This window comes from Solea senegalensis, linkage group LG11, assembly GCF_019176455.1.
Source record: "Solea senegalensis isolate Sse05_10M linkage group LG11, IFAPA_SoseM_1, whole genome shotgun sequence".
In the NCBI taxonomy this organism is placed as follows: domain Eukaryota; kingdom Metazoa; phylum Chordata; class Actinopteri; order Pleuronectiformes; family Soleidae; genus Solea; species Solea senegalensis.
The window spans coordinates 2,549,243-2,562,198 of NC_058031.1; the positions used below are offsets into that span (position 1 = coordinate 2,549,243).

The window sequence follows — 12,956 nt, forward strand, 5'->3', positions numbered from 1 at the left end:
AAGGGAGGCATGAGTGGAAGAGTCCATTTATTACTGTAAGAGGTCACTAATTCTTACAAACTGCACCTTTTAAGAAGCCATGGACAGAGAACACGTATACTAATAAATCGATATGTGTATGTATATATATATATATATATATACATATACGTATATATATACATACAAAATAAGACATTCAAGAATATCATCATTTCTAAGTTTGGGAAACACAGATCAAAGTTGTTCAACATTTTCTGGCATTTTACAGACCAAACAAGCACTCGATTCATCGAGAAAATAATTGACAGATTAATCGAATAATGGTGAGTTGCAGCCCCGCCCTACCAGATTATTTTTGCGTGGACCATACACTTTCCAGTCAACACTCTTGTTTTAGTACAACGTACTTGCTTAACACTGTTAAATGAGGAAGTCCGCCAATAGCAAAACATTGGGTTAGGTTTTCTGCCCGTAATAAAACCTATGATAAGCAACATTTGCTCCCTATATCCTCTGATTTTGACCCGCTTATGTGTCAAATCTGCCCCTGAGGTGGACATCTTCATTTTCTTTCTCTTTCCAGGCATCAGTCACTTGTCGGGACATGAGTGTCACTGCACAGCCACTCTGCTATTTGCGGCATGTGTAAAGATTTCTCCACGTCACCCTGGGAGCTAAGAGTATTCCTGTCCTGCCATGAGCTGCAGGAGGGTGGGGGGCGGGGGACGACGACCATGTACTGTAGGTCTCCACAGGAGACATGGACCTCAGGCAGGAGTGACCCCGAGAGCGGGGACAGGAATGTATGTTATACATTCCTGTCTGAAAGGATCCAGTTAAAAAGGATCCAGTGTGGAATTCCCCTAAGTGACTATGGCTTGGCATTTAGGTCGTAATGTAAGAACCATATAACTGCTTTAACGCTCTGTACATTACTTGGTTAAAAAAATTAATTAAAAACAAATTAAATGTGAGATTGTTAAATTGGTTACTGTATGGACAGTGAGTATGTGTACATATATATACATATATATGTATGTGTACATATATACATATATATGTATATGTATATATATACATATATGTATACATATATACGTATATATGTATATATATATACATATATATACATATATATGTATGTGTACATATATACGTATATATGTATATATATACATATATGTATATACTGTATATATGTTTAGATAGCACACACTTTACGCAGACATACATTTTATGATCTACCTGCTTACAAAGCACTTTTTGTGAGCTTGGTAATCTCCACACGACAGCACAAGATACAGTGAAATTAAACAGAACGGTGTCTATAAAAAACATTTACGTGATGATTTGTTTGCTTCTTCTGTAGCTTACTTCAGAGCAGTGACTCCCAAACACTGGGTCGGGACCCACAGATGGAATCTTGATCTAGAGGGCAAATCTTTTTAATTATAATATAATTAAATATACATAAATATTAATTGTATATATGTATATACAGTACATATACATATACGTATATGTATATACATATACGTATATATATGTACATATATGTATATGTGTATATATAGATATAGATATATCTATATATATATATATAGATATACATATATATCTCTCTCTATATATATAGATATATATATATCTATATATATACATCATATATATATATACGTCATATCAATCATGATTATTAGGTGTTTTCTCACCTGAAGAGCAAAGGTGCTGTCTTTCTTTCACTTCTGATGTTCCACTCGGTCGTATAATTGTCTTATCTTGCTGACAGACTCGTTTAGTTGCACTGTGTGATTTGAGGTCACCATCTCAGTGTCGATGTGTCGTCACGCCTCCTCCTCAGTTACATCACAGTATATGGATACAAGTCAACAAGCGGACAGGTATATCGATCAGAGCAGAGGCGTGTGGTTACACGGAGACGCCTGAAACCTTTCACCGGAGCATTAATTGAAAACGACGCACGACTTGATATGTTTTTATCAAAAGTGTTGAGTGATGGAGAATAAATCCGGCTTTAGTGCAGCTTGCATAAACTGCAAATAATATACAGGCTGTCAGGCTCAGACAGAGAAAAGCTGCCCTTGGGACCGACCTCGGACTTTGAACCACTAATGAACCACTCTCTGTGTGTGTGTGTGTGTGTGTGTGTGTGTGTGTGTGTGTGTGTGTGTGTGTGTGTGTGTGTGTGTGTGTGTGTGTGTGTGTGTGTGTGTGTGTGTGTGTGTGTGTGTGTGTGTGTGTGTGTGTGTGTGTGTGTGTGTGTGTGTGTGTGTGTGTGTGCCTTTTATTCAACAGTGGGGTTAAACTTACATGTCACACACTTGCACTTTCATCTGAGCAGAGTTTTGTTTGCTCTTACATAAGCAGGCTTTTCCCCCTAAATCCTACCCTCTCTCCTGGTCCCCCTCCTCCTGCTCTCTCATTAAAGCCTGTATTCATGTTCTCCTCCTCCTCCCTCCCTCCCTCCCTCCCTCTAGTCGACCCTTACCTCTTTAGTGGCCCTTGTTTTGTTTCGGCCTCACCGTCTACGCTCCCTGCTTTGCCTTTGTCTTCTTAATTGATTTGTAAATGTCGCAAACATTAGCCTCTGAAATAGGTTTTTAAAGCAGTGAAGACGACACACAGCAAACGATGATGCACTTTATTTTGACAGTGACCTCATGTCACATCAGCACTTTCCCTGGATCGGAGTTGAACCGTATCTTGTGTCTTTTAAACCGGATGATTACGGAAATAACTTGTTTCTGTAAGTGTAATGAACGTGATCGCTGAAGCGCCTCTTTCATTTCATTTGTGGACGAGCAGCGCAGTGACGCAGACCGAGGCCGTGGTCATGTGTACATACATGTGCACACTTTTTGAATAGCAGCTTTGTTAATCGTCATATGACTGTATTGTAATCTGTGGAAGTAACTTTGTTAGTTTGTAGCTCTCTGCATCTGTTTACTACAACGTTACAGTCGAGTGGTCAGTGGAAGGTGATTTATAAGAGCGTGGTCACTACGCGAGCTGATTGGCTGTGACGGTCAAACTGTGTGATCATTTAAAAGACTGGACTGGAAGATTTTTCCTCCGTCTTTCTGTTTTGATAGCTGAACCGGCCTAAGACCTCCAGCAGAGGGAAAAGCCCCCCACACACTTTAGACCAAAGTTTTCTCACAACCCCTCGCTCCTTCGCTCCCCCTCTCTCGCTCGGTCTCCCTCAGTGACAGCTCCCGGTGGGCTCCTTTTCCCCCCTCACATCCGTCCACCGCCTCTCTTTTTCACACTGAGGATTTTATGCTCGGTGGACTCTTTGAACGCTCAACTTCGCGGTAAACTCTTGCCTTCCGTTTACCTTCCGTGCATCCATCCGAGGCGGCCCTCATCCGATCAAGCGCCTCGGCTCAAACCTGCATCACGCCGGGTGCTTTTTTCCTCCTCCTTGTTCTCCTACAGGCACACGCCGTCTGTGGGAGTCATGCGTGTGGAAGTGCTTACATGTGTGATCCGTGGGCCCTCCCTGCTGGGCGCTGTGTACCGCAGAGCACATGTTTGCGCTGATGCAGAATCACCGTCTTTGAGGGGAGGCTGCTCTGTGGTGCAGCAGCAGCAGCAGCAGCAGCAGCAGCAGTAGCAGCAGTAGCAGCAGCACATCACTCACTGCTGGAGGGGACTGAGCGCTCTGTGGATTCTGGATATGTAATCAAGCCAGCAGTTGCCAAGTGGAGTCTTTATCCAGTGGACTTTAAGTCAAGTGGACTTTGTTAAAGAGGAGTGCTGTAAATGATGAGGACTCCCTCGAGGCCTCGCTCTTCCCCTCTTCCCTGGACGGGGTTGTCTCCCGAGGGACACACAGACAGATAAGACAAACAGACCTGCACGTGCGCCTGCCTGCCATGGAGGTCATCCTCAACCTGGTCACTGCCGACACCTCTCCACCTCCCACTTCCACCGGCGTGAGTCTCCACCTGTTCATCGTAATGTGTGTGTGTGTGTGTTTGTGCCAAACGTTTCCTGTCATTTATATTTTGAGCTTTTGACTCAAGTCTTCATCAGATTGGGGATGTTGGAGTAACGAGTGACCTAACATGACAGGTCTGCAGTTTGAATTTTGAACATAAACATGATTAAGTCTATCAGCTCCAGCTATTGGCATCTACTCGGCAGGCAGGCAGGCAGGCAGGCAGCCAGACAGCTGCTGCTGCTGCTGTGTGCTGAGATCGTCTCACTGCCGTGTCTCACCGTGTCCAGCAGCTCAGCAAGTGGCTGTCAGTGAAAAAAACACAGGAATATCACAGTAAAATCCAACGTGTGTCTGGATAACGAGAGTCTGTCAACTGTGAGGAACTCTTCAAACTTTTAAGAAGCACCTGCTGCGTTTAATTAAGTATTTGGCGGGTCATTGGAGGTTGTTTTTGTCTCGCAGAAACTTAATAAACCACTCATACAGTATATATGTTTGTATGAGTGTGTAATAGAATTACAAATTGTGTGAATATGAGAGTAAATGGCTGTAATGGACGGCCTCATCTGTCCAGGGTGAGCCCAGCCTTTTTGGTTTTATTTTGTAGGAGGAGCTTAGAACGCAAACATAGAAGAATGACATCCTTTCTGGTATGTGAGGGCCACCGTAGTTCCCTGACGCAGGTGTCCCGTTCTTTGTTTTGTTACGCGTTCTCACCATTAGATGTCACTAATTCTTACACCCTAGACCTTGAAAGGAGGCCTTGCTTAGATAAGAAAACAACTTGAGTAGTTTCCATTTTTTTGGTTGCGTAAAATACTTTACTCCTTAATTTAACAAGTAACTTTCCTTTTTAATTCCTTTTTAAAGCCAAACTGCTCTTTAAATGGCCGCTAACTTGATATAACCACAGTGTAACATGCCCTGCGGTATGTACCGCACTGTTAAATCAAAAGACCCAGTGTTTTTGTCTTTACATCACAGGGGTTTAAAGTATTAGGTGTGATAGTACAGACCTGCTCTCTCAGCACTGTGTTTCATTCTTTAAGATTTTCTCTTACTCTCTGAATTCCTGAGGAAATTCACTGGATGAATGTGCTCTATGTGTGTGTATGTGTAAATCAGTGTTTTGACAATTAAATAACGCTTATTTAATTAAAAGACTTGGACATTAGTCGGGACTTCCATGTTGTAGCGCACTCTCTGATTGCCAGACTGCAGGGTCAAAGGTCAGGCCGACTAATCATGAGTGTGACGTTCAGTCTGCCACAAGTGATTGGCTGTGATACAGGGTGACCGATGAAGTCACGGAGAAATGAAGTGATAGAAGTGACCGTTTATAAGTGGAGAAATCAAAGAAATGATCGCCTTACAATTCCAGCTTGCGTTCAACACCTTAAGATCTTTGTATGGATCCCACATCCCGGTCCTTGTGGATATTGGACTTCCAGATAAGCCTGTGTAATCTCTCTCTGTTGGCACCACAAGTGTCTTTTAGTGACATATCTGTTGACTTTCTGCCGCACTGCACACACCGGGTGCCGTTAGTGAGTCACCTGTCAAGTGAAGCCAGTGGACAAGTCACAGGAACAGGGTGGACAAACAGACCGACGTTCCCTTGATTGAATAGACGGGTGACATCACGCTCCTTTCATCTGTGATGTCACATTTTACATCACAGCGCTCTTGCCTTTGATGGGGACGGGGGAGTCTGTCAAAGTCATCAAAGCGCTCTTGCCTTTGATGACAGATGGGACTCCAGTCAAACGCTCCCTGAATTAGCGGAGAGATGCCGTCGAGCAGAAGCGATGGACAGCGCTGTCATCTTTGCGTCCTGGCACCTGAAACGGTGCCTGCCTCGCTGGCCGACATCGCAGCAGGGACGCTCAACGGGAACGAGACACTGGACGAGCAAGAAGGTACAAGGCTGCTTCGCGTTGGCAAAATGACCTCGACCACACAACATAACAGTCTTTGTGTAATAGAAAAGAGATTAAAGGTAATTTAAGCTTGTATCCACAGCAAGCTCTGCTGGGGATTATTATGCTTGTCATGTTTGCACTAAATACTGTGTTTAAGACAATTATGTAATCTATAAGTCTAAAACACAACACATGTTGAAGAGATTTGTTTAATTCTTAAACATGTGGTGTAAAAATTTAAAGCGATAAGCTGCTGTCGGCACAGGTTTAAACTCAAGATAACCATCAGTGTGTGAGAAGAAGCTTAATAGTGTGTGTGTGTGTGTGTGTTTCTGCTGTTTGTCCCTGAGAATATCTCAACCTTACCTGAAACATAAGTCCCTGGAATCATCCTACAAAACAACACACACACATTACTCTTTAACACCTATGTCTGGGCTTTTTTGCATATTTTAACCATAAAAGAGCCTGAAAATGATCCTGTGAGTAAGTGATTTTGCCCATTTTTCCAGAATATCTTTCAGTATTTGGCAGTTATTTACAATTTACTGTACGTTAAAGGAGTGTATTGACAATTTAAAATGAAGAAAAACACTGTAGTTGTACATGAACGCCAGATTTTGCGTGTTAAATTTGACATTTGAACACTATAAAGCATATGTAATATAACCGCACATTCAGCTCCTTCTCTATCCTCTTTCTCCCCTCTATCTCAGGATCGAGTTCTTTCCCTAATAACCTCTGCCCGCGCCACCTCCTGCCCCCTGGACCCTATCCCCTCTCACCTTCTTCAGTCAATTGCTTCTGATCTTCTTCCTTTCCTCACCCACCTCATTAACACATCTCTATCATCTGGTTGCTTTCCTGACCCAGAGTGACCCCCCTCCTTAAAAAACCTACCCTAACCGTGCTAAAGGATTAACTAGTGCATTTCTTGTTGTGGAATAAAGAAAGGCCTTTATCTACTCTTCCACATTGAGTAGCTTATATATGTGTGTATATATATATATATATATATACATATATGTCAACTATATAAAAAATGTCTTTAACAATCAGTTTAATTTAAATTAACGGACGGTAAAATGCTGGCCCTGAAGACAACTTTCGAGGTGGCCTGATATTGGTTTTTCTCAGGCTGATGCCAGACATCATCGCAGCCAATGGTTGATATTTTACAGTGCCAATATTTTTAGCTGATATGTTTGGATGGTTTTTCTCTAATTTGCCTCCATCTGACAAAATATAACAGTTTGATATCAACAAATGAAACACACAATTGCCATAGCACTTTTCAAAACACAGCTACAATATTAAAATCAGACAACCTGAAATAAAACAGAATTAAACAGTAAAACCATGATGAAACCCACACACCATACAAGCTTTTATCCTCTTATGACCATAATTATAACCAGGCTGTCTACATTTTTGTCAGAATTGTCAAAAAAATGTTCAGTGAGTGAGTGTCTGCCCGCTTCTGCCAAGATAACTTCAACATTCAATATCTGGTAGTTATTCAATATTACTGTGCAATACAGGATTAAAATACTTTTTTTCAAGTTTAGAACAAAATAGAAACTCTAAAATGACTTAAACAAACAATTTCATTTTTACAATTTGAACTTTGAACGTGTATGCGTATGTTTTGGTTGTGGTTACCCACGATGCCCTGCGTTGTAGTCCGCTCCCTGCATTTGGATCCCTTGAAGCGAACCGAGACCTACGTTTGTAGGCGGACCAGAGTTCACTGCTTTGGTGTGGCTCAGACTTTCAGTTGCGCATTCACGCCTCCACAAAGGAACCGGACTTTCTGAGCAGATGAACTAGGACTCGATGGTTCCCTGCTCCAACTCAACCTGATTCAGATAAATGGGTCATTACTAGGCTCCCTGCCGAGCTTGGTGATGAGCTGACTATTTAAATCAGGTCTGTTGGAGCAGGGACACACACAGCTCTATTTTCCAGATCTTTCTAGATATCACAAACAGTCTAGAAGTTACGACAATGACAAGTACGCATGCCAAATGGTCACAGAAGGGTTAATCACCGGGTTGCTGGTTTAAAAAAAGTAGACGTGTGACGCCAGTGACGGGAAGAATGCATCACAGATGGCGATGACACGTTAGTACAAACATCTGATGTGACGGCGAGATCACCGTGTGCCCCATTAGCTTCAGCACCAAGTGATGGAGAGCAAAACAAAAAACCCATGTCCACAGCGGGCTCCGTAATCTTGTTCCGGTGTCCTGACGTGGTCTTTCAATTATCCCTCGTGTGTTTCGGGAATCTTCACTCGACTGGATGAAGTAAAACGCCCGTGTTGTGTTTGTGTTCAGTCGGTGTGAATAATTCTTCCGAGTTTGAGGCTCATTCCTATTGAAAGGTTTTAAAAAACTGTGAGGAGCTACAGGGTCGAGAGGAAGCAGAAATTAAAGATTGACCAAACATTAGAACATGTCATGTGACGGCATCAGCCTATGACCTGTGACCTACATGTAACAGGCGAGAATTTGGGGCATATGTGTGTGTGTGTGTGTCCTAATAGACGGTACAACATGCTCTTGTTGCGCGTATTGAATTATGTGTGATGCATATCTAACAACATTAGCACGGAAATGATTTCTAAATGCCTGTTTGTGTTGGACGTTTGGCCACAGGTCTGCGTGTTTAGACCTCGGGTGGATCCAGCGTTAGTCAGTGCTGTCTGTGCTTTGTCAGAGCTGCAACTATAAGGATTATTTTCATCAATTCGTTTGGTCCATAAAATGTTGAAAACATGTTGATCAGTGTGGCCCAGACCTTGAAATGTTGATATTCTCAGGTGACTTACAACATTTCTCAGCTTTAACGATTTCTTCGTCAAATGGGGCAATGGCAGCAGAAAATATTCACATTTAAGCTTAATTTAGTAATCGATGAATAATCTAATAATTGAGTAATTGTTGCAGCTTTACGTGGATCAGTTGTTGCAGCAGCAGGCAGACGTAGTTTGGGTGGAGTGAGAAGATCACAGTACCTAAAAAAAAAACCTGTTAAAACCTGGGTTTCAAGAATTTTTTGTCAAACTGGAATGTGTTTGGCGATGCATGCAGACTTTTGTCGGCATTAGCGGGAAATCCGGAAGAAGGAGAAGTTAATTTCTTCTTGTCGTCTTCAATTCTTGGCTATGATTCCATGAATCTTTGGAGCAAAGAACCTGACTATTTACAGCTTGGAACAGCACCCAGTATTTTTTATTTCATCATTAAGACAAATTGAAAGAAACCCGCTGAAAGAGAGACCGAAGAACAAGATAGTCACCGCCGCTGTTTTCTTCTTTCTCCGACTGTGAGGTCACAATCCACACACAGGTGGAAAAACACCACAGACTAGACCAACAACTGTGTTTATTATCTGTTTGTCAGTGGGTTCACCCGGGTTCATACACTAGGTTTAGTGTAAAAGAGGTTTGTGTGTGTGTGTGTGTGCATTAAAGGGGCAAGGGACAGTTCCACACACACTCTTTGTGTTTCACACTCACCTGATAAAACCAAATCAATGTAGGATCCGGCAGCTCCCCCCAATTACAAGCGCGCACACACACACACACACACACGTGCACTAAGTTTGCCTAATTAGGCCGCGCGGGCTCCTGTGATGCAGAACCTGTGCTTCATTGGCTCACTTCGTCAACATGTTTGGCTCCGTCAACCCTGGGAAATGAGCTTAATCCTTCAGCTCACCATCTTTAATTACACGTGTGATTAGTCACAGAAAAACCTGACCACTACCGACAGTTGGTTTGTTAACGGGAACAGAACAGTGTGTGTGTGTGTGTGTGGGCTACTGAGTGTGTATGAAAGATGAGATCATAACTATGCGGGCACTGGTCATGGTCATGTGAGCCGTCTGCACACCTGTGAGTGTGACTGACCGGCTGTTTTTGTGCTTCCTGTACTTGCGTCACTGAGAAATCTCTGCTGTAACTGTAACTGCAACTGTTGTTGTTGTTTAAATCAATTAAAGGGTGTTGATTTGGTACCAGTGTGTACGGGTCATCTCCTTATCACTGTGTCTATATAACACTCCAGTTCAAAGTGTGCAGCTGACATGTCCTTTGCCCTTTTTTATCTCCACGTTCATTCAGAGGTTATATACTGTACTGTGTGTTTGATTAGTCTGATCATTGGGTCGTCTTTGAGACCCTAGTTAAACTAGGACGTCTTCACACGGGTATGGATGACACGGCACTTTATTCACACCGTCTCCTCACCATCGCTATTAATAATATTTTGTTTATAGCCAAGGAAGAGACCACGTGCTGTTTTTGCAACGTCACTTCTCACTTCTTTTCTGTGCCAGGCCGGCAGGTTACGCTCGTTCAGTGATTCATTTGAACGCCCTCATTTGTTTTTATTTAGAATGATTACTCTTGCTCTGCACGACTTTGTTCACATAAACTGACTTGGGGCTGCAGGGCTCTCCTTCTGGGGTATTTAAGTGTCACAATAGAGGTGCGGAACTGTGGATTTGAAAGTTAAATGACCTTAAACAGTTTAAATGCAGCGTGAAGTGTCTCCCTGCATTTGGACGAATGCTTGTTTATGTGGTTAAAAGATGTCAAACTGGTTTTTCTTGCCCACTGGGACTCACCTGCTATTGGCTATGACAGAGAATCTCACATGGTTCAGACTCTCAGTCTGTCCTGTAAATCCTTTTGTTCAACACCTCGTACATTGACTGCCTGATCACAAATATTTACTTTGCACTTCTGTAATTGTTTTATGATGTATTTTTTTTATCATCCTTGTTGTGAGCTACAAGCCCAGTGTTGCTCACTCTTTTGTTGTTAAAGGTGATGAATGGCAGATGACATCAGTGATAAATGATTAACCCCAGAAATATTTATCTAATGGTATTACCCTGCATAGCTGTATGCTACATAACAGCTTGTTATATCCAAGTGGGTGCAGTTTGCTTTGTCATATTAAAATACTATATTCAGTTAAAAGTAAAGGTGCTGCAGTGATGTCACTTTAAATAAAAGTATTGAACTGTACACAGTCCAGAGACCATGCATGTTGGGGATTAGGTTCATTCAAACACTCTAAATTGTATGCGATGGCCCTGCGATGGACTGGCGACCTGTCCAGGGTTGAGTTTGGAGGATAAAGTGGTAGAAAATGGATGAATTAATCATGTAATTATATTTGTGTGTGTGTGTGTGTGTGTAAGTAGTATTTCATTTGTATCTGTCAAGAACTGTTTTATACTAATTGTTTAGTCTTCATCATGCATTTTTAACTCTACGTACTGTATTTGGCATAAAAAGGAAAGTTTTCCAATTAAATGCAAGTTTAATGTTGTAGTGCATGACTTTTAAATATAAACACTTCTTCATCATGGTCACCTTCCTTTTGTGGTGTTTCCTGTTCCGATTGTTTGGTCTGTTTGCTGCGTGATCACTTTTATTTTCTTGACTTAAGTCGCCCTGGCTTGGTTCATTCTGTCTCTGTTTCTGTGATTGTATTATACTTACTGTAAATACACTGTAGTGCATGTTTGTTTTATTTTGTACACAGTGCATATGCCGTATGCACATGCTCAAGGTCTTCTTCTCCTGGCAGCGCCACATACAGGCCTGGCATATGCACTACAGTGTCATCACTACTATGGCGATGTACAGCATGTACTACAATAACCACCTGTTTTGGCTTAATGGTGACACTCTTGCTGATTTGAATAGATAACCCTGGGCCCCTTTTGCCTGGGGCCCTCACAGCTTCTTGAAACGCCCCTGGATGAGTCAGTTATACCGGTAGAGTAACTTTAAATGCAAAAGTCCCCAGGATCTATTTCTGCTATCAGTTGATTGGCAGCTGCCTGCAGTGCAGCTCAGAGGATGATGTCATCCCTTTAACTTTGCAAGTGAGGGGCGGGGTTAGGGAGATAGGGGGGGAAGGGGGCGTGGCCTCTCCACTCTGCCAGTTGCCGGAGTTTCAGGTGGATTCAACTTTCACAACAAGCGAGTCAGCGGCTCAGAGCAGCTGTACACTGCGGCGGGACTTACGTGTCTCACCGGACAGAGACAGAGACACAGACACACAGAGACACAGAGTGAGCTGTTTAGAGGTTTAGAGTGAAGTGTCAGGACTCATGAAAACACACGGAGAGAAACGTCACGAGGGAGAAAATGCACTGGGAGCAACTGCTGCGTTTGACGAATGGAAAGGTGAGCGGCTGTGGAGTTAATTAACAAGAGTTTTATAATAATGTTAGTTTCAGGGTTAGTTGAGAAAGTTTCACGCACGGGTTTCCTCCCCGGATGCTTTGTGGTTTCTGTTGTTGACTGTCATCAATTAGTCATGGCCATGTGCTCACAGGTGAGCCTCAGGTGTTTTACCTGTGTGTGTGTGTGTGTCATAATTTGTGGCAAGCCTATTTAAAAGCTGGTTTTTGTGTGTCTTGTGGAAGCCAAGTTTTGGTTTCTGCCTTGTTCTCTGAGCCCCAGTCATTACTTTAATGTGTTTGTGCAGCAGTGAGAATAATGTTTTGGTCATAATCCCGTGTCCCTTGTTGCTGGATGAGCTTCAGCAGTATCACAGTGTTCTCTGTTCATCCCCTGAGGTGTTTTAAGAAATTAATCACACCGTCCTTCCTGTGATTGAAGGTTTGTTTTCATTGTCTGTTCATGGTCACTATATCTAGTTTTTTTTGGGGGGGGAAATACAGGAACAACTCAATTAAGATTAATAGTCTTTGGGTTTTCCACAAATAATAGTTACTTATAAGCTCCTTTCCAACACTCGAGGACACTTTATGAAGACAAACAGTAATAAAAACAGAGAATAGGATGACACAGTATACAGATAATGGAGTGAAAATAGGCTATTTTCAACAGATGGGTTTTGAGTCTGGATTGGAAGAGGGGACGAGAGACAAAATGCTTTTTTTGTGCCTCGTGACAAAATCAGACCCACATCTGCAAGACTAACTTATAACTTATCTACCAACCCTGTATGGCACTTTTTAAAAGAGTTTTAAAAGTGCGTTGGCGGATTCAGTTGAAGAAATATTAAGCCAAACAATCCACAATAAAAGGT

At 42.4% G+C, this 12,956-nt stretch overlaps 1 protein-coding gene across 12 annotated transcripts in view; it reads left to right on the plus strand.

Annotated features, from left to right (window-relative positions):
- Window positions 1-12,956, plus strand: part of LOC122776944 (transmembrane and coiled-coil domains protein 1-like) — a 50,385-nt gene that overhangs the window by 28,158 nt on the left and 9,271 nt on the right. Inside the window, exon 1 of one of the 12 annotated variants that reach the window (XM_044037775.1) lies at window positions 3,603-3,941. The exons of 9 other annotated variants lie outside the window; for them this stretch is intronic. In XM_044037775.1, the coding sequence (XP_043893710.1) occupies window positions 3,882-3,941 (60 nt within the window). In that variant the 5' untranslated portion in view covers window positions 3,603-3,881. Of the gene's footprint in view, window positions 1-3,602; window positions 3,942-5,119; window positions 5,869-11,839; window positions 12,086-12,956 lie in introns of those variants that run through there. 2 more of the 12 variants (XM_044037774.1, XM_044037776.1) reach the window with 2 other exon arrangements.